Source organism: Ailuropoda melanoleuca, chromosome 16 (assembly GCF_002007445.2).
Source record: "Ailuropoda melanoleuca isolate Jingjing chromosome 16, ASM200744v2, whole genome shotgun sequence".
NCBI classification, from domain to species: Eukaryota; Metazoa; Chordata; class Mammalia; order Carnivora; family Ursidae; genus Ailuropoda; species Ailuropoda melanoleuca.
Window position 1 is genome coordinate 35,937,228 of NC_048233.1, and position 22,393 is coordinate 35,959,620.

The 22,393-nt window shown below is 43.0% G+C and overlaps 1 protein-coding gene across 3 annotated transcripts in view; it reads left to right on the forward strand.

The window, feature by feature from the left end:
* The window catches only part of ANO6 (anoctamin 6), a 180,431-nt gene that overhangs the window by 36,828 nt on the left and 121,210 nt on the right, over positions 1-22,393 (forward strand). Inside the window, exon 2 of one of the 3 annotated variants that reach the window (XM_019809093.2) lies at positions 5,332-5,385. The exons of 1 other annotated variant lie outside the window; for it this stretch is intronic. In XM_019809093.2, the coding sequence (XP_019664652.1) occupies positions 5,332-5,385 (54 nt within the window). Of the gene's footprint in view, positions 1-5,331; positions 5,386-13,695; positions 13,754-22,393 lie in introns of those variants that run through there. One more of the 3 variants, XM_019809094.2, reaches the window with a different exon arrangement.

Here is a 22,393-nt window from a genome sequence, read left to right on the forward strand (position 1 = left end):
AATTTTGTTGGGTTTGGGTTTTTTATTAATGTTAAGAAGTCATACACCCTCCAGTGATGTAGGAAATGTGGAAACCTGGTCTGGGGCCAAAGAGTAAACAGTTTTTAAATACATCATTAATGTTGAGAATAGGAATATTAGCACAGATCTCTGTTGTATTTATTTTATGATGACTGAGAGCTAATGATTAGTTGGTAAAGCTTTACCACGAACACACATCTCTATATTTATATAAATGTGCGTATACTTTTTTTTATATAAAGCAAATCTTCTGTGGTCAAATTTTCAAAAAAGTTAACAGTGCTTTGTGTTAGACAAAGTGCCATTATTTTCAGTACAGCTTCATATCTACATAATGACTCTAAATATAGGGCCATCGGCCCCCTGATAATAATTAGGAAAAGGAACTTAAAAAGTCAGGGCGTCAAATTTGGTCTGAGGCTGTCAGCCCCAGTATGAAGTGATTATTATGCAGTTGGAAAATCCTGTAGCTTAGATTCTAAACAATTTCTGGTAATCAGTATCTCAGAATAATTCACAGTGTTATCAGGTTCTTTCATTTATGAGAGAAAGGGACGATTCCTCATTTATCTTAAGTCTTTTATGTTGGCAATTCCATCCTTAATTAAAAAGGCATTGGCATTTTCATTATGAAAATGGTTTTCCTGGATTTATAGCTGAGTCCATTAATTTAGGGTTTTAAAGCTGATTGGCATTAGCCTGGTAGTTATTTTTATACAAAAACAACTTAAAAATTGATTTTGGACTGTCTTGATTTTAAAGACTGTTTCAGACATCTGTTCCTCTTAGGTCTACTGGATCGATGTTTTAAATTCTGGAGAACTAGGGAATAAATATAGCATACTCCACTTCCCAAAAAAACGATAGCCAAAACTCTCTGTTTAAGGCACTTGAGGAGAGCCTAAGGTGACATACCCTGGCTCTACACCCCATCCTTGTTCTCTCATTTTCTTCTGTATCATTCAGGGTGGAAAAATAATTATGATAATGGCAATTTTGTTTTCTTAAGCGCTTACTGTTAATGTGTTACGTCCCATTTAGCATTCATAACAGTCCTATGAAGATAGGCAGTATGATGCCCATTTTACACATTGGAAAGCTAAAACTCCCCAACAGATCACCTGATTAACCCCGACACCGCTTGATTGATTCTTGTCATTTCCCTACCACCTCTTTCCATTCCGCACGTCACTGGTGGTCCCATCTGTGTTCTTTATACCATTCTCCTTCAGAAACTCCTTCTAAGAGTCCATTACTGCATAGGGTGAAAGCCCAAACTTCACATCTGTGGGTTGATCCTGACTTCTTCAACCTTCTACCCCACGCCTCCTTACAAGAACGTGCACTATAAGCCTACATGAGGGTGAATATCTGTGTACTTTCCCACCTCTTTCTCCTGCCTCAGCCCTGGCAAATGCCTGTTATTTGCCTGGCACTCTGTTAGGATCTTAGCTACAGCTCTTGCCTTTAAAACTTTAGTAGCAAGATAGATGTGGACATAAATCACTCCTCCTAAACTTTCATGTGTCTAATTTCGGATTGGTTTAGAGCTTTTGCCCTTGGTGAAAGTTCTCCTAACCATTCAGGGTTGATTCCACCTTCTTCTGAATGCAGCCTTAATGACTCCACCAAATATTTATCTTCAAGTTTTAATTGTATTTTCATGTTCTTGGGTCTTGACCCACTTCTAGGTTATAGACTGTATAGTTAAAGTCTGTGACTTTAATATATCTTTGATTTCTAAACTCTAAAGGAAAGATTAATTAATTTGTAAAAATATATAAAATGTCATAAAGAGATTTTAGCATTGGCTGGGGCACCTGGGGGGCTCAGTTGGTTGAGCATCTGACTCTTGGTTTTGGCTCAGGTCATGATCTCAGGGTCATGGGATCAAGGCGCCGTGATCCGTGGGGATTCTGCTAGAGATTCTCCCTCTCCTTCTGCCCCTCCCCCCCCAAAATAAATAAATCTTTAAAAAAATTTAGTGTTGGACAACCATACTTTTAATATATTGCAATGTGGTCTGAGACCACATGTTTTAAAATATAAAAAATTAGGTTGGCCCACAAATATGGCATGGCGTTTTTTTGGATTGTTTTTCTGGATTTCTTTAAAGCCCTGACACCAAGTTTTTTTTTTTTTTTTAATTAATAATTTTACTGTGACACCTTCCTCTTCATTAGTTATCAGCACAGGAAGAAAGCCTTTTGAACATCAGCCAGGCCTTTTAAAAGACACTAATAAAATATCTTGGTCGCTAGTCCTTCAAGTTATGGGACTTGTTAAAAATACCATAAAAGGTAAGTGGCATGAGCAGACTGAGTCTTGACTAAGGAGGTAGGAAGCCCATTCTACTCCTGGCCAATGTCACTGAAGGGGGTGACTCTGATGTAGTCAGAAGCCCAGTGAGCCCCAGTTCCTTTGCCCACCAAATGATGCATCATAGCAGACGCGGTGGGTTTTTTAACCCAGCAAATACTTTTACGGGTGCCTCCCCCCCGTGGTGTTAGTAGAACTGCATCCATCTGTTTATTTATAGATAAATAGGCTGGGTGGCCAAACAACAGAAATTTATGTTCTCATGGTTCTGGAGGCTGAAGTCCAAGGTTGAGATGCTGTACATTTGATTTCTTCAGAGGTTTCTCTCCTGGGCTTGCAGCTGCCACTTTCTTATTGTGTCCTCACGTGGCTCTTCATGTGTGTGCACCCCTCTGCGCGCACACCCCTCTGCGCGCGAGGCGGGCGGGGGGGCGGGGGGGGTCTTTGCCCATTTTTCCTCTCAGAAGGACACCCGTCAGATTGGATTAGGGCCCAGTCTAACTGCTGCATTTTAACCTCATCACTCATTAAGGTTCATAGGGTCACATTCTGTATCCTGGGAGTTAAGGCTTCAACATGTGAATTTTGAGGAGACATAATTGAGCACATAGCATCTATTTAAAATAACCTTCATTTGTTTTATATAGAGAGACTAGTATAAAGAAGAAACCAAAAATAGCCTTCCACCTAGTTAATGCCTATTGTTAAAGAGGGAGGGTAAGTACATGAAAAGATAATTCAAACTGTATTCAAGGCTATAAAAGGAAAATTAACACTCTCCTAGTCCCTTCCTTCCACACTCAGGCAACGTCTTTAAATACGTTAACACAAATGTTCGCTATGCAGAGTCCAGGTACATTATTTTCCGGTCTTGATGTATCATACAAAATACAGATCTCCGTATCTGCACACCGTCTGTATTGGCCTTTTAAATGACTACATCGTATTCTGTTGTGTACGTTCTAGATGTAGCTGGTGACCTATTCATGGACATTTAGGTTGTTTCCAGGTACCCTCTCCATCTCCGTTACCAACAGTAGAGTGGGATTCCTTTTAAACACGCATTATGGAAGGAACAGTAACGAGCCACCTAATAAAAACAACTGGCCTTCGATTTTGGTGAAGACAGCCTTTGGTTTTCACCTTCCCGTTGACTGGTCCTCGCTAGTTCCTGTGAAAGGTGTTTCGGTCTTCCTTACCCTCCAGCCCCTGACCATATGCCAGGACCTCCTTCCCCCGTACTGTGGAGGGAGGAGCTCCTCGTGGCAACGTTAGGTCACATCGCGCAGCTGTCCTTTCTCCTCAGGAAGAAAGGTCTATCTGAATCATTAACAGGCAGAGACTATTTTTAGTTAAGTAAAACAGCTTTTCTTGTAAGAATTGCTGTTTCTGTAGCCACAAGGGCGCATGAATCCTCTCTGGCTGCTTCCACCCTGGAGAGGGGCCAGTTTCCTGATGGAATGTAAGCAGTCTTACTGCTAATCAAGATTTACAGCTGAGACCAGGGGACTCGGCGCGCGTTGGATTTGCAGACCCTCTGAGCTGGCAGCAGCAGCTCTGAGATGAAGTGCGGTGTCCCGTTCTCCAGGCCCTCCCTCCTTCCTCAGGCCCGGCCTCCTAGCCACAGGTATCATCTGGCTTTATTTTATAAGCTGTGCCGCGGTGCAGATGTTCTTTGCTGAAGAATTACTTTCATTTCTGACTCATTTCAGGAAATGAGGCAGTCTATCAGAGGTGTTCTTCATTTTCAGACCCACGGAGAATTCATTTTCTCCTGGGATTTCTAACCACATGTGGGCAGTGCTTTATTTACCCAGATGTGAGAAAGAACAGTAATGAACGGCCCTTTTCCAAAGCAGGCCTTACTTCCCCGCAGAACCCAACGTGAAGACCCAGAGGAACTGATGCTCTTATTAATGTCAATATTTCTGAGGTTTTGGTTTTGTGATGCTTGTGGACATGCTGTGTGTATGGGCTTTGGTGCAGGAAAAATATAATTTAGCAACAGATTTAAAAGGTAGTCTGGAGTGTTTCTAATTACTGTTTGTTTAGCTCACCATTGCCGTAATAAGTGGATTTAAGTAACCTTGGGGGTAGGGAATGTAATGTTCATATTATAGGCAGCCATGCAAATCAAATCCTAACTAAGTATTGCAGAGAACACACCATGGAGTCATTTTATATGTATTCCATTGAATTTTAAATTTGGAACAGAGAGCATTTTGGAATAGGCGTTTTCCTACCTGTCATGCATCGGCATGAATTATGCACGTGTCCAGAATCACCCCTACTGTGTGCTACAACCCCATTTAAAATCCATCCCTGGCTTGACATGCAGTTCTTTTAATTGGACACAAAAGAGAGGGAGAAACTTAAAAGCTGCTCGGCCCTCCTCCTTGCCACCCTTCAGTGGCTGTAATAGGAAATGGAAGTATTAAGAGGGCCTAGAACAGTAGTTCTCAACCTTGGCCACACCTTGGAATCAGCCTGGGAACTTTGAAAGATGGGGACACCCGGGTTCCATCCTCAGAGATTCTGGTTTAATTGTTGTGAATGCAGCCTGCCTTGGGATTTTTAAAAGCTCCCCAGGGGGTGTTACTGAGCACTAGGGGTTGAGAACCACAGACCTGAGAGACTTCTCATCCAGCAGTCCCCGCCCTGGCTGCAGATTAGCATCACCTGGAGAGCTGTTGAAAGAAGCACAGGTGTCCCACCACTTGAAACCACATTTCTGGAGGAGGGAGCTAGTATTTTTAGAAGGCTCCCAGAGGATCCTGAGCACAGGAACGGTTTAGGGTAAATGACATAGTCTAACCATCCCATACCACAGATGAGAAAAAATGAAAACTGAAAATTTCAGGGCAAGTGGCTTGCTCAAGGTCGGATCCCAGTTGTTGCAGGAGCAGGTCTGGGGCTCAGGGCTGACCCTCCTGCCTGAGGCCACCCCTTACATTTGTCTGTTGTCTTTATTGATGCTTCCTCATCCTTCAGGTGATGTTGCTGCCTCCAAGAGGCCTTTTCTGACTCCTCGCCCCTCCAGGCTGGGTAAGATGACCTTCCTCTCTATTTGAACAGCACCCCTACCTCTCCCCTCTCACTGTCAGCTCCGGGAGCCCAGGACCCTTACCCTCCTTGTCCTTTCTGTAACTTGCTGGCATGTTGTAGGGTTCCAGATCGTTTGTTGAGTTGAAGTTCCCTGATTATTTATTCTTCCATTAGTCCACATGGATTGCTAAAAATAATCCATTTGTTTCTGTATATTAGCTTCCAAAAATAGCTTCTGAAAGCAAAGTTATTTATTTTTCTAGGGCCCCACTGTATTGTGGGTCAAGATCTCATGCACTGGGACTTTCCAGCCCTATCTTCCAGAACAGAGGTTTTGAGGGGGAAGATTTCAGGGGGCTTTTGATGTAAATGAAAACAAAATTTCAGTGACCTCCCAGGTTGCTCAAGGTACTTACAACATCCAGCGCCTTTGAATAACATCCTTACAAGTGTGTATGATGGAAGTGGAGGGGAGCATGTGGCGTTTACCTAAAGACAAAAAATTGTATCAAGAAAATAATGCTATTTCATGGCAGTATGTTTTAAGGACTTGATTATCTCCTTTATCATACTGCGTAGGTAACTCTGAGAAGCCACATTCTGTTAGCAGAGCTGAGTTAAATCCTTTGGCTTCTCTGGATTCATATGCTAAATTCTTTTCAATTCATATTGATTGAGTTAATTCAATTAAAAAGAAAAAACAACTACCAGTTTTCTGTCATCCCAGTTGACCTAATGTTCATTCTTGGTCAGTACCTTATTTTTATTTGAAAAATATTTCCAGGTTTGCAGTATTTGTGTTGACTCTTATATGGCTGTACCAGAAATTTGTCTCGGAAGGTAGGTTGCAACCGGAATCTCTTGAGCTGCATGGCCAGGAGGCTGCACATAGGGGTCACAGAAAGTAGCTGTTACCTGGTGTGGAGAATTTGAAGCTTTTGGAGCCAAGACTGTAACCTGGGCTGAGAGCTGTAGGGTAAATGTGAAGATGATGTTAAGGTGTTGCAGGCAGGAGAGAAGAATGACCAGAGTGTGTGGACTCACCCTGAAGTCTTAGACGTCATAGTTTCCTGCTTTATAATCGGGAAAAGGGCAGTGTGGTGGTGTAAGTGAGGCCCCCATGTAGTCGGGGGAATCTTCCTTAAATAGTCTTGGAAATTTCAGGAGAAAGTGAAGTCATTTAGCTGGAGGTAAATGTAAAACATTTTAATATTAAAATAATTTTGATTATACTGTGGAATATAAGTGCAGAGTTTGCCTGACTTCATTTTTAAGATGAAATATGAAATTTTAAAGAAGCACCTGTGTCCAGTCTCCTTTGCTGCTATTTGGGTGAAAAATGAACAGACTGATAAAATTTTTTACCAAGTAACCAGCCTCTCTCATACCAATTTCAGAGGCTCAGCAGTACATTGTGGGAGAGGAGGGTTTATTAAATATGTAAGACACAGTGGTCGGTGTTTCAACCACGTTGTGCCATCAAATCGTCATGACCACCCTGCATATTAGGACTTACTCACACCAGTGTTGACGTGTAAGGACGTGTGTATATGCACCAATCCAGCAGGGAGCAGAGCCAAAATTTAAATCCGGGTCTGTCTGATTCCAGAGGCCTTATAATTTTCGAACCAACATGGCCTCTTACGGCATGAGAGTGGAGATGGATCCTGGTAGAAGCGGGCTGACTTTAGCTTTCCTTACGGTTGCTACCTGACGTTCATAAGTTAACATTTATAAGTTCTGTGACACAGTTAAAAGCATGTCTTCATAATGTCCTATAAGGTTCTGACTTTAAAATGGCATGTTGTCATTGCAGTGACACCAGAGACTTCCAGCATCTTCATTGTCACAATTGAAAGAGGGGAAAGGAATAGTCAGCGATGGCCGTTTTTGGTCCAAACACTCACAGCATCAGGTAGAATTTGGTAATGCATCTCTCAGCCATCACGCATTTGACTTGAGGGAGGCAGCAAAGCAAAATGGTGGATGATTTGCACTTTGCGATGTGATTCCTGGGTTTGAGAATCCTGGCCCTGTTGTCTGCTAGCTGTGTGATCTTGGGCACATCACCTAACCCCTTTGTGCCTTAGTTTCCTCATCAGTAAGGCAGGGTCATTCATAACTTGATTGAACTTGCTGTTTTAAAAATGAAATAGCATGAGCCATATAAAGAGCTTGGAACACCATGTGATACAGAGTAAGTGCTTGGTAGATGTTTAGCTCTTCTTAGCCGACGAAAACTAGATGCTATGTGACCCAGCAATTTCATTCCTAGGTATTGCCTTGAGAAATGAAAACCTGTGTCCACAGAAGACCATCTAGCAAAAGTTTATAGAAGTTTTATTCATAGTAACTAAAACCTAGAAACAACCCAAATGTCCATCAACGGGCAAATGGGTAAACTATAGTATATCCACACAGTGGAAGAGTGCTGAGTAGCAAAAAGGAACAGATTACTGATACAGGCAACAACATGGATAAATCTCAGAAGCATTATGCTGAGTGAAAGAAGCCAGATATAAAAAGGCTGCATATGATTTGATTCCATGTATATGACATTCTGGAAAGGCAGAACTGTAGACAGAAATCGGCTCATTGCTTGCCAAGGACCAGAAGCGAGAGAAGGAAATTGACTATGGAGGGGCGAGAGGAAGCTACATGACTGTATACATTAGTCAAAATGCACCAGACTTGGGGTAAACTTTTACTGGATATAAGTTAAACCTCAGTAAACCTGATTTAAAAAAAGAAAAAAAGTCTGGTGCCACAACATAGCAAATAGGGAGAGAAAAGGGGGTTAGAAACAGTAATCAGAAGGAATCAGATATTCTGCACTCTCAGTGGCTGGAACGATTTCATTAATTTTTCTTGCCCAGGCTGTGAGTTAGAAAAGTGTAGAAACCTGTGGAATAGTGCTGTCCTGCCCAAGCATATCTGATTCTCTGCTGTGAGCGCTGGTCTGCTTTCCCATTTCTTTTAAGCCTACCCATGAGAGCTGCCTTTATTTCCCAGGCGCGGGGATCTCCTGGGTCACTTCCTGGGAGAATCCTGAAGGAGGGAGGGCTGGCCGTGTGATGAGGCATTCATGGAAACAGAGCGTTGGTGTTCTAGATGAACTGAGGCTTGCAATTCCAGAGAGTTACTAAGTCCCCTGAGTGCATTTATGGGTAGGGAGCTATCTCAGAGCATTGCTCATTCACCATGAGTCATGGAGGCCCTGGCCCTTTATCATGGAGCTTTAGCTTATCTTAGCAGCACTGGGCACAGCTGACCACTCCCTCCTTCCTGAAATTCTTTCTTTACTTGCTTTCTATGATCCTGCCCCGTTTTGATTCTGCTTGCAAACTCACTTGTGTTTCCGTCTCCCCTGCTGCATCCTTCTCTTCCGAGTCCTGGCGTCTAACTTTGGAGCGCCGGTGGCTTTGTTCTCTGACTGCTTCCCATCTCAGCTCACGACTTAGGTGATACTCATTTCCAGAGCCTTAAATACCATCTGTATGGCGATGACTTCCATATACATATCCCCAGTCCCTATCTCTCCCTTGCTTTTCAGCTGCCTGCTTTCCCGCCTCACTTGGTTGTCTGCTAGACATCGCAAACATGGCATGTGCAAAACCAACTTCTCATTTGTTTTCTAAACCTACATTTCTTCCATTGTTCCTCATCTCGGCGGCAACTCCACCCAGTTGCTCAGGCCCCCAAACCTGAAGCCTTCCTGGATGCCTGCCTTTCTTTCACACCCTCTATTGGACCCATTAGCATCTATCCCAAATCCAAGCACTCCTCATCTCCCGCCCCACGCCTAAGTCCGAGCCCAGGCCACCACCACCACCACCACATCTTGCCGGGACTTTGGAATCACTTCCTCAGCCCCCTTCTGCCTCTACTCCTTAGGTTGTGGTCTGAGTTCACACAAGAGCCATGGGAATTCTTCTGCTTTATACTTTTATACCACCTGCAGTGGCTTTTCTACAAACAATATAAAGTCCCGACTCTTAGCCATCATGTACCGTAAGGCTCCTGCCACCTCCCTGTGCCCATCTCTTGTTCTGCCCGTCTCTGCTCCAGCCACACCGGCCCCTCACTGTCCCTTGACGTGTCACCCTCCTGCCTGGAACGCTGCTCTCCTCCCCCTCTCCAGCTACCCTCACCTCCCAGCCCCTTTCCGTCTAGGATTCGTGCTCCTGCACTTCCTTCAGTTCGCCCTCAGACGCCACCCCTCAGAGCTGGCTGGCCTCCCTGACTCACCTACCCCAAAGATCACTGGTACTCTTGGCTCCCTTCAGGTGCTTTATTTGACTTCAAAGCATTTGTCTCTACCTGCAATTAAGTCTGTATTTGTTTATTGCCTCTGTCCCCCAGTAGGTCATGAGCTGCATCAGAACACCGTTCTGGCGCTCAATAAGGGTTTTTTGAACGACTGGAGGGATAAGTGAATTAATGCTCAGGTACCCCTATATTAAAAATTAAAGAACCAAACACCTTCCTAAACCCTAGTACCCCTCTCCATCTCTCACCCCATTTCTGGGTCCCTTGTTAAGGTCGAATTTCTAAAATGTTGTCTAATGTACTACAGTTCTTCACTACCCATTTCCTCTTTACTCTGCTATAATCTGCTGTCCTTTCCCATCACTCTTGTGAAATTTCTCAGGGTCGTTCAAGCTCTACATAATGCTGCTTCTAGTAGATACATTCTTTTCCTGTCTTATTAGACCTTGCGTTTAGTTTTATTATGGAACATAACACCACAGAAAAAGTCCCTTTTCAGGGAACTTATCTGTTATATCTTCCGCATCGAGCATGGTGCCTGGCACAGCATGGTTTCCAAAATAGGGGTTCTTAATGTTTATATGTGTCATGTCCTGGGAGGTTTGACGAGTCCTCACTTCCATTTTTTTTTTAAAAGGGAAAAATAATTTTTTTGTTTTTGTCAGAGGGTTGTATAATTATTTTATAATGTTTACGTAAATAGAAAATTAAGTAACACAGGATTTGTTATGAAGAGCAGCATCTCCCCTTCCATTTTATGTTCCCCAGAGGCAAGTATTTTCAACTTCGGCTGATTATTTTAGTAACTACTTCTATATCTTTCATTAAACGTAATCATTGTTACTCATCTGTTTTTTTAGTTTTAGGGATTATCTGTTGGTGAAAAAGTGAGTATTTAGCTCGGGTTCATCCACCCCTGCTCCTCTCCCCTCTCACACAAATTTCCCAACCCCCATCCTCCCAGTTGTAACTGTATTGTAATTTTCGTAAAATCAATATGCAGTGTTTACTTTATTATAACTAATACCTTCCACAGAAGAGCCCTGTAATATAGTTTGCTTACTTTTCCTCTCAAGACTACACAGCAGATACTGACTTTTTAAAATCTCTTCATGTTTGATGTACTTATGAATATTCAACCTCAGCTGTAAATCTCCTCTCGGTCAACCACATCAACAATGTACCAAATTCATCTTTTTGGGGAAATTCCTCTCCGACCCTTCTGATCTTGTGTCTGCCTAGGTTGCTTTCTTGGCCCCCAAAGAGCTAAAGCTTCCCCTTCACCACCCTCCTGAGGACTCCTTTTGCCACCCTTCTGTTGGAGCCCCTGGTCTCTGGAACTGAATGACTTATTCTTTCTTGGTTTACTACTCCCTTCTGGTGGCACGCAGTGTCCAGTTCCTTACGGAGAAAGGGTGTAAGAGGAGAGAAGTTTTTGAGACTTGCAGGTCTGACAATGCCTTTTGTCTCCCTGGCTTTTAACTGATGGCTTGACTAACTATAATTCTTGAGTAGAAATCATCTCTTCTCAGAATTTTGAAGCCTCTGCCTTCCAGTGTTGCTTTTCAGAAGTTCCTGCCATTTGGACTTAAAACCCTTTGTATGAAAACTCTTTCTGGAAATTCCATGATGATGTACCTTGGTGTAGGTCTGTTTGCATTTAATATGCTGGAAACTCAACCTCTTCACTATGGAAACCCCCATCTTCCTCCCTCTCCCCACTTTTCTTTAAAGGGAAAATAGTGTCCTTAGTTTGGGGGAAAGATGTCCCTCAATTCTGGAAAAAAAATGCCTTTCAATTCTGGAAAGTTTCTTCCCTTTATAATCATTTCCCCTCCATTTCTTTGATGATGAGAACACTCTATTATCTGGATATCGGCTATCCTGAATTGGCCCCCAAATTTTCCATCTTTCTTGTTTTCCATCTCTGTCTTTTTGTTCAACTTTCTTGGGCATTTCCTGAATGTCAGGCCTTCTATTCAATCTGCCATCATTTTAATTTCTAAGAGTTAATATTTTTTATTTCTCTCTCTTTGATAGTACTTGCCCTTATTTCATGAATGTACTTTTCTCAGATAACTGAAGATGCTAGAGTTTTGATTTTTGTTTTTTAAATTTCTTCTTCCTTCTACCTGTGATTTTTCTCTCTCCCCGAAGTTGCTTTGCTGTTTCTCTGTTAGATGCTTTCCCTAATATCCAAAAGTCTTGTTATTCCCTTCTGTTTTAAATTAGCTATCTAAAAAGATGACTTGAAGTTCTTTGATAACAGATTGGGCTTAGCTTCATTCTAGGCTGGGCTGTTTGTTTTTGTTCTGTTTAGGAAATCCTGATGTATTTTTAGGTTTTTTGTTTGTTTTTGGAGCTGACCAGATTCTCCAGAGAAAAGATGACCAGTGAGAAAGCCACGGACAAGGTTGGGGTGTCTCAACGTTCAGCAGTAATTTGTGTAATCTCTCTTCAGTATGAAATCCCACTCCTCAACTGTGCCTAGAATCCTCTAGTCCAAAGATCCCTTATTGAATCTTTTAAGAAATACATTCTCAGTCTTCTCCTAGGTGGGGCTTGGGGGGTTGGAGGGAGTTCTTTTCTTCAAGGAGTGAGGGAGGGAATCTGTGGGTCTCTCTACTTAGACTTTCAGCGAGTTCTCTGCCCCAACTTCACCCCCACTTCCAGAGGAACCTGGCGCTGCCAGTCCCTCAGCTTCTTGAGGGTTTATCATTTAAATGACATTGCTTCTAGGTAGTGCTAGTTTTGGACTGAGCTTTCTCCAGTCTGCTCAGCTGGTCACCACTTGTCTGTTTGCCCTCCGTCTACCAAACTTGTGTTACTATCTCTTTTCCTGTGCACTTTATATTAGTTTATGTCCCAGTGGTGTTTGAGGAGGGAGCAGGACTCAGTGCAGGTGGTCAGTACTCCGTCTTTATTTGTTTATTTTTTAAAGATTTTATTTATTTATTCGAGGGGGACAGCAAGGGGGGAGGGGAGAGAGAGCGAGCGAGCATGAGCGCATGAGCAGGGGGAGGGGACGGGGAGAGGGAGAAGCAGACTCCCCACTGAGTGGGAAGGCCGATGCAGGGCTGGATCCCAGGACCCTGGGATCATGACCTGAGCCGAAGGCAGATGCTTAACCGACTGCACCCCCCAGGCGCCCCCTAGTACTTCAACCTTTAAATGAAAGCCTCACTTGGCATGTGTTTCTTTGTTGTTTATGAGGCACTTGATCACACTTGTGAAACGGGACTTCTTTGTAAATCATGAATCTCCATTTTCATTGGCTTTAGTTCTTCTCTTAGGAATAGTTGGGGTCGAGTACGGTGGAAAGTTTCCTGGACCAGGAGTTAGGAAGCTCGGGTCCTCTTCCCAGATTTAATACTTAATCCTGGGCATTCTCTCTTGCCATTATTTTCTCATCTGTAAGTCCACGGTATTGAAGTAGGTGATCTTAAGATCTCTTTGTACCCGAAGATTGATTTTCTTTCTAAGCAGTTGAGATAATCACATGTAACTGAACACCAGATTAGGAAACAGCTGCCGCGGCCAACTGAAGGAACTGCAGAAGTGAAGCTTTTGCTCGGGTTTGTCAGTCAGTCTCTGGTATCTTTAAGGTCTCAGGTAAAATTGCAACCCACGTTTCATGAACAAGAAACTGTTAAATGGTTAAAAATTCTGAATTTTTTCCCTTGGGCTATTTTCAGCTGATAGTTTTTCAGCTGCAGAGCATACTTGGATTCACGTTCTCGACAGGGAGATAAAGTGTTAGTGTTGAGCCAGAGAAACGGGGAAGATAATAGAGAAAGAGGTCTGGTTTGTTTCCTTTTTACCCTCTGGCAGGGATGGCCATCCTCGGTTGCACCCTACCAGGAAGTGTGTCCTTCCTGTCGGGGCTGCGTGTGAGTAGATAAAAGCCGCATCTGTATTTTCTCTGTCCTCCACGTTGTGGTTTCTTGTTCGATGGAAAGACCGAGTGGACATAGCATGTCACTGTGGTTTTGACTGGCCGGTTTGATCACCAACCCAGCGCGCTCAGCAGTGGTCAGTAGAGTGACTAAGGAGAAAATGTCATCTGTGAGGCCGGCGACCTGGTGGGCCCGAGACCAAGGTGAGGTTCTTTAGGGCAGGGCTTCCCAGACTGGGTTGTACCCCCAGAGCCGCCCTCGCCCCCAGTTACTAATGCAGAACCCCCATGGGGCGGGGCATAGGAATCCTTTTGTCAGAGTTCCCCAGGGTATTAGGATACACTTGATCCTTACACTGACTCTGAGGACCTATTGCCTCAGGGACAGGAGGCCAGAAAGAAACTCAAACTCTTGAGCGTTTGCAGAGCTCAGGAGAAAAACCACAGAACAGAAGCTGACCCCTGCACGCCGAGCCAGCAGACACTCGGATCCGTCCCGGAAAGGATTTCAAACTCTCCCTGCTTTCCTCATGTCCCTATTTCACACCCTTTCCCCTCATTAGTAGGTCATCTCGCTTCTTACATCACAGAGGGAGTAGAAACCTTCCGGGCACAGTGCCTCAACTTCTCTCAGGAAAACTGTGTGTGTGTGTCATACACATGCATACTTAGGTTAACACTTCACTCTGCTTCCCTGATGAAGGTTAACCCCTCTGCCTATGCCTGTCTCCGTCAGTGACCCCTCACTCTTTTCCATCACCATTGGTATGTGTGTGAATATGTAATATATGTGATGTGAGTACGTATTGCATCTTACAAAACAAGGCACAGCAAACAGAACTATGCCTTCCTCGACTCTGTGGCCAGCCTAGGTTCTCCTGCGTCTCTTTCATTCAGTCGTTCAGCCAGCCAGTCCGTATTTACTCGAGTCAGCGGTGCGCAGAGCCCTGGCTGGGCCCTGAGCTTCAGCATCAGACCACACAGACCTAACCCCTGCTCTCATGACGCCTCAAGTCTCTGTGTAACCAGACTCCTTTAAGGATTATTCTTCTTACTTTCCCCCATTACAGAGGTAACACATGCTTGTGGTCATAAATGTGGAAGGAGCTTCCTAATGGGAAGTCTCTAAAAGGTTTAATGCGGAAGAGTACTGGGTCAGAATTTCACTTTCAGAGGTCACTTAGGCTGCTGAAGGGAGAAAGGATTGGAAGGGAGTGGACATTGCTGGCAAGTGATTGGTCAGGAAATTTCTGCTCTAGCCCAGATCAGGGCTGCTTGGCGTTGTAAGATGGAAAGAGGAAGACAGTCTCAAGATATATTCAGCACCAAAGGATGGTGACTGTTTGGCTGTGAGGATGAAGAAGAGAGGGGGAGTCCAGGATGATACCCAGGTTTCTGGCTTGACCAGCTGCATTGAAAGAAATCATGGAGAAAGAAGTGTGTGTGTGTGTGTGTATGTAAACATAGATCCTTTGTGAACATTCTGTGAGTCTGAGATGCCTGGGAGGTTTCCAAGTGGAGGTGTCTCATAAGTGGTTGGATGTATGAATCTGGAATTCAGAAGAGACCACCTGAAACAGAACGATCCATTTGGAGCCTTTCGTCAAAAGCTGTTAACAGGTGCCATGGATAAATTACAGAGGGGCAGGCTATAGGTGGAGGCCTGAATATTTTCAGAAGTTAAGCTCCAGTCTGGGAAGGGAGACCCCACCGAGGGGCGGAAGAACTTCTAAGAGAAGGGAGTCTTCAGAAGAAGTCATGGTCGGCTGTGTCAAAGCTTGTTGAGATGTCAAATAAGGCAAAAATGTAAAACTGATGTTACGTTTAGCAGCGTGTGAGTCATGGATGACCTTAGCCAGTCGAGTGGCAGGAAGCTAGAGGCTGGGCGCACGCCCTAGAGCCAGGGCAGGAGTATTAGGACTTTGGACTATGTTGTAAGGTAGTAGCTGCCGTGGAGGAGGCTGATAAAGTTGTTGTGTTCCCTTCTTAATGATCGCCTCTTATCTTCGTTGTTTTATTTTGGTTATCAGAGCAGGATGTACTCATTGTAAAAGTTTTAAACATTTAAATATATGACTGAGAATAACTTCTGTAATTGCACTCTCTTGTAGATGACCACCATCAACAGTTTGAGGTATATCCTTCCAGATTCCTCTGCGCGTATGCGACCACATATACACATTGATACGTATTTACTTTACAAAAATTGGATTTATTGCCATAGAGTCTGCTAGAGCTTGTGTTTTTACCTGTGTAGTTCAGAGACCTCATCCCATGGAGCAGATGATGTATAGTCTTCCATTGTGTCGTAGTGGATTCTCTGGATATGTGAGTTTTATTTAGACATCTTTGCTTTCTCACAGAGTGCTACGCTGAACATACCTGTACATATTTCCTTGTGCGTTCCTTACATATAGATGTGTACAGGAATTTCGATGGAACAAGTTCCTAGAATGGAGTTGTGGAGTCAAAGGGCATGTGCGTTTGACATTTCGATAGTGCGACCGTGCTCAAGGCGAGGGGCTTTTTCTTTTTTTTTTTCTTTTTTCTAAGATGGAAGAAATTTGAGCATAAAAAATGTCAACGAGGGGCAAAGAAAGAGTAGGTTGAAGTCACAGGAAAAGTGCTCAATGTCCAGTGGGAATGGGAACCAAGGCAGGGAAGGAGGCTTTAGGCTGAGGGGCTTGAGCGGGTGGGGAGCAGGGTCCCCGGTCTGTGCCGCAGCCCCAGAGCCTTGACCTGCGCTGGCACGTGGCAGGCCCCGGCAGATACTCGTCGTTTGAATGAATGAACAAATGTAGTTCAGTTGATTCGGCAATGGAACTTCATAATGTTTCTCTCTCCAAGCATCTAGTTTTTCCACTTCCTCTACACACTAGAAGGTTACGATTTCTTAGTGAAACTGGCCAAGGAGAAGTGAGAGATTCAAAGGCCCTTCTTGCTTCGTGAACGCAGTTGCCCAGGGCAGGCGGGACTCCGAGACAGGGCGTCTCCAACTTTCACTCCAGTCACCCGCAGAGCCTGTTGATTCGAAGGCCCTAATACCCTGGACTCCATCTAATTCTGTTCATCCCCACAACCGCCATCATTCTGTTAGTTCCCGCCTGGATTTTCTTATCAGAGCAGCCTCTTGGATGGTCTCTTATCTCCTCTTGTACGTCACTCAGAACTTGGTTTAGGGACCACTGCCTCTAACCCCCCAGCCGCGTCAGCTCAGGAGTGCCTTCAGCTCCCAGCCCTGTGTAGCGTCCGTCCTCCCTGGAAGGTCACTTGTATGTTTTGTTTTTTTTCTTATGTAAAACCTTCATATATAAATATCTTATTAGACATTTTTACATCTCTAAGACCTGTTGTGCTTATTAGCTCATGTTGCATGCTACATAAATGATTGATATTTTTTGTGTGAAAGCCTGATTCTTATATAAATTTGGTACCCAGAAAGGGAGGACAAGGACAAATGCAGGCATGAGATGAACTCACAAAGGACCAGTAATATAAGACATTTGATCCTGGAACAAGCCGCAGGATTATTACTCCCTAGGGAAAGGCAATCTGCTTTAAGTGTCATTTGTATTAGTATTTCCGTAATTAGCATGTTAAATGCGTTTTTTGAGAAAATTTAAATACCTTGCATCTCTAGGGTGATTTAGCTATATTCAGATGATCTGTTTATTTTTAAAACCTTAAATAACTGCTTTCTGGAGTAGAAATACTTGAACCTCTTTAGCTGCATCTGGCCAGCTGGAGGATAATCATGTGACTGAAGTCCTTGATGGGATTCTAAAAGAAATGGCCTTCCAGGGCATTACATAAAGAGCTCCCAAATTAGGATTGGAATGTTCCTGTGTGGGTCTGCCTGCCTCCCCACCCCATCACCATGCCCCGCCTCATCTAGTGGCGGGGGTGGGGGGGTGGGGGGGTGGTGCATAGTGGTAGGTCCTTACCAGCTGGCAACCGAGCTAGGATTTCAAGTTACAGAATCAAAGTGTAAGGAAAGAGGGAGACAACAGACTTGGTTACTTTTTCCATGGAGCAGAGGGCCTGGGTTCAATCCCTGGGACCACCCGGAGAGGCGCTTGTCTGTCCTGAGGGATGCTTCTTGCCTCGACTCCTGTCTCCCCACCCAGGATCTGAGCTTCCCTCAAACAGCCTCCCATTCATAGCACATTCCCTGCGTCCTCAGCAGTTAGGATGGCCATGGCTCCAGCCATCCCTTCAGAAGCGAATGACTGGGGCGGGGTCTGGGCGCCCCACTTCCCCCAAGTCCCCTGGGCTGCTGTAAAGGGTGAACAGGAAGAGGATGGGATGAGGATGAGGTTTTTGCTGCTAGGGTTGCACTTGACCTTGTCGTGTTTTGGGTGAGCACGAGGGGCAGTGGCCACATATGAACTTAAACCCCTTGACCGTATAGGCATTCAGTTCTGTTTCACCTAACATAATATCCTAAACTATTAAAACTAATCCACATGGAAGGAATTTTTGTCCTCTTGGTCTGTTATTTAACTGGTAGCTTAAAAAATATACGCATACATTCAAAATTTAATGAGCATGATTTAGAAATACTTATATAATACAGTAGAGAATGCATAAAAATGAAAAGAACTTCGTGAAGGTTCAAATATATCATTTTCTCCCTCTCCTTATATAATACTTGTAGCTAATATTCGTCTGGTGTTTACTGTGTGCGGGTACCATGCTAAACATTTCACATGCCACAACTCATTTCATCTTTAGAACAACCCCGTGAGGAAGTACTCTCATTCCCATTTTTCAGGTGTAGACTTTGAGGCATAGAAAGGTTGAATAAACTGCCCAAAGTCACATAGTGAGGAAGTGGTAGGTCTGGGATTTCAATTCAGGTCTGTTTGACTCTAGCAGCCAGCCTTATAGAAGTTGTGCACCCATTTGGTAAGTCATTGAGATAATTATGGAGTTCCTAACATGTCCCAGGTACTGTTCTAGGTGCTTGGGATTCAGCTACAAACAGACTCTATCATGGAACTCACTTAATGTATAATAATGAAGCTATTAAGTACTAAAGGAAAGTACAGCAGGGCAAGGTGGCAGAGAACAGTGGCTCTACTCTCGGGCTGTTAAAGTTAGGATTTGAGGGACGGCCTCTCCGAGGCAGGCATATTGAACAGAGGCTTCAGTCGTGGGAGAGAGCAAGCTAGCTAAGGCCAAGGGGCAGTGTAATATCGTGGCTACAAGCCTAGCGCATGGGCTCCTGGGTTCAGATTCTGATTCTCCTCCTTAGCTACGTGGTCTTGGACCAAATGCTTGACTTCTCTGTGCCTCTTCATCAGTGATGTAAAGTAACTATAATACTTATTTTTACCCCATAAAGCTGCTGTGAGAATGAAGTGGGCTCATATATAAAAAGAACTTAGCTATACAGCAGGCATTGGAATGTAAGGACTCTGAGTGTTAGCTGGTATTCTCTAGGCACTATGGAAATGGTGAGAAGTAGTTACTTTCTGGGTCCGTTATTTAACTGGTAGCTTAAATCAAAATCTGGGTAGGCTTTGAAAATTCAGCTGATAGGATTTATTGAGGAGTTAAATGCAGGGGGATGAGGGAAAGGAGCCAGGGATGACTCCAGTAATTTGGTATGATTAATTTGGTGGATTTGGGAGCCATTTACTTAGATGGGGAAGGCTTGGAGGGTACAGCACGTCTTTTTTTTTGGGGGGGGGAAGGCATAGTGGAGGGTGGAAATCAAGAACTTGGCTTGTAGTTAAAATTGAGACCCTTCTTAACATGTTCATGTTTTGTACATGTTCATTGTAGAAAATTGGAAAGTGTAGACATACTAAGAAGAAAATAAAAACACCTGACAGCCCATCATCCATTATCTTTGGGTTGAATTTATCTTTACCCCATACAAATTTAGATCGTATAGTATATATAGGGTTTGGTTTTTTTGTTTGTTTGTTTGTTTCTTTGCTAGTTTTATATACTCTTCAGTTTATTGGGAAAATGGCTCATGACAAAGGGGAGAGTTAAAATCTAGGCAGGGTGATAGGAGCCCTAGCACCGTGAAAGCCCTCTACACATGCCACCACAGAGAGCAGTTATGGACTCAAGCTTTTAGAGGGGTGTCCGGCTAAGGAGGGTAATGTGTATCATCTCTCTAAGGACCCCCAGTGCCTGCTACCTGGTGCAGCCTCATGCACAATCGTTAGCAGAACGACACCGTTTCCACTGTGGTAGAATGCACATCAGCTGAAACTTACTGCTGTAACCCTTTTTAAATGTGCGGGTCAGTGACATTAAGTACTTACATTGTGGTGCGATGTCCCCGCCATCCACCTGCGGAAGTTCTTCATCTTACAAAACTGAAACCCTACACCCATTAAACAGGAATTCTCTATTTTTCCTTCCTCCCAGCCTCTGACAACCACTGTTGGACTTTCTGTCTCTGAATTTGACTACTCCAGGGACTCAGATAAGTGGAATCATGTAGTAGTTATCCTTTTGTGACTAGCTTTATTTCACTTAGCCTACTGTCCTTAGGATTTATCCATGTTGGAGCATGTGTCAGAATTTGCTTTTTAAGGCTAAATAATATTGCATTGTATATTTTGTGTGTCCATTCATCTGCAGTTGGGTACTTGGTTTGCTCCCACCTGTTGGCTGTTGTGAATAATGCTGCTATGAACAGGGGTATGCAAATATTTGAGTTCCTGCTCTCATTTCTTTTGGGCATATACTATATGCAGTTCTATAATCTACTTTTTCACATTGAAGTACATTATTAAAATTTTGTGTGATGAATATTCTTATACAAAATTATTTTAAATAATTGCATTTTGAATTATCAATAGCTGTGTCCTCAGTGACTTAAGCAAGAATTGTTTCCTAGAACTAGAATTACAAGATTGAAGAATATGACTTATTTAAAATTTTTGCTACATTTGCCAAATTGCCGACCAGAAGCTTATGCAACCCGACACCAGCAAAATCTTTATGTGTTCTCTGCTCCTTTGTTAATATTAGGTATTAGTAATTATTTTCTGTCAATTTGATAATTAAATGGTTTTCCTTTTATGCAAATTTAGGGTTCACTTTCTGGGTTTATTTGTAGCTGATTACTGGGGAAACTATTGACTTGATAAACACTCGACATGTGAGATGATGAGCGATGGTGACGATCTGTGGGGTCCTTCCTAGTCTTCAATTTGAAGGCATTTGTGAGCCTTTTGCTCTGTGTATATATGACAGGCTGTGTAATTGGGTTTTGAGATCTTCTGTTGTGTGTGCTAAATACATTCTTTTTTTTTCTTTTTTTTGCTAAATACATTCTTAGTAGTTAAACTTTCACACTTCCTTACTTAGAATTCAAAAATCTTAAAAGTGCTAAAAAGAATTTTTTTGGTAATTCATTTGGTTGTAAAACCTGACAGATCATAACACTGTATGTCAACTATACTCAAAGACAAAAACAAACCAAAAAATACCTGAATTCATTTGTTGGAGAAATCTGACCTCAGCCAGCGTGAGGCTATTTATATATCTTATTTGTCCCACTTAGAGCGACTGTTCATATTTTTGGCTGTAAAACATGACTTCGTTTGATTAAGGGGTGCTGTCCCAGGCCCCACTGAGGTGCATAGTAATATATACTATATCCATACAAGTTATTTTCTTTTTAAATTCCGAAACACAAGGGTTTTGGCATCAAAGATTTCGGATAAGGGACTATGGATCTATAATTTTTTTTTTCTTGCATTTCTATGTTCTCAACCCTCATAGGCTTCAAAAACTCATTTTGAAATCAGGCCTACTCTGGTAGGGTGAGCATGGAGTTACAACTCAATGTGCTTTGAGTTTAAAGACAATAGAAATTTAAGTGTGGTGTCTTCTTCCATCCCCAGGACACTGTATAATCACTATAATCTGGGGACTGACAGGTCAGTGACTAGAGCCAGGTTTCAGCTGAGCTGTAGCCAACTGCAAACTCAGGACCTTGAGGGTCCTGGGAGGCCTGGACCAGTTGAACTGTAAAGTGATAGTAATAGCTTTCCAAGATATTGTTGCAGCATATTTCTATAATTAATACCACTTGTCCTTTATAGAGCATAAACTGTCTTAGCCAGGCTTTTAAAAACAACACCAAATTGGTAAAATAAAAAAAAAAATCAGTCTTCAGTTATATTATTATTATTAATGCTATTAAATCTAAACTTTTAGGAACATATTTATTAAAATGGTAAAGTTTCCAGAAATGGAAAAGCTGACTCAAATGCATGTGGAATTGTAAGGAGCCCTAAATAGCCAAAACAACTCTGAAAAAGAAGAACAAAGTCGGAGGACTCACATTTCCTGATTTCAAAACTTACTACGAAACTGCTGTAGTAATCAAAGCAGCATGGTACTAACATATGGGTAAACCTAGACCAATAGGATGGAGCTAGAGTCCAGACATAAATTCCTACATTGATGGCCAATGGGTTTTTGAGAAGGGTGCCAAGTACACTCAGTGAAGAAAGAAGAATCTTTTTAACAAATGATGTTGTGACAACTGGATTTCCACACGCAAAAAGAATGAAGTTGGACTGTGAACCTTGCATCACATACAAAAACTTAACTCAAAATGGATCAACAATTTAAATATAAGAGTTAAAGCCATAAAACTCTTAGAAGAACACAGGGGTAAATCTTTGACTTTGGATTTGGCGATGGATGCTTAGATATGACAAGAAAAGCATGCACAGCAACCACCATAGAGTAGATGCTTTGCTGATGGGAATGTGAAATGGTGCAGCCACTGTGGAAAGCAATTTGATGGTTCCTCAAAAAGCTAAACATAAAATCACTAAATGACTCAGCTATTCCACTACC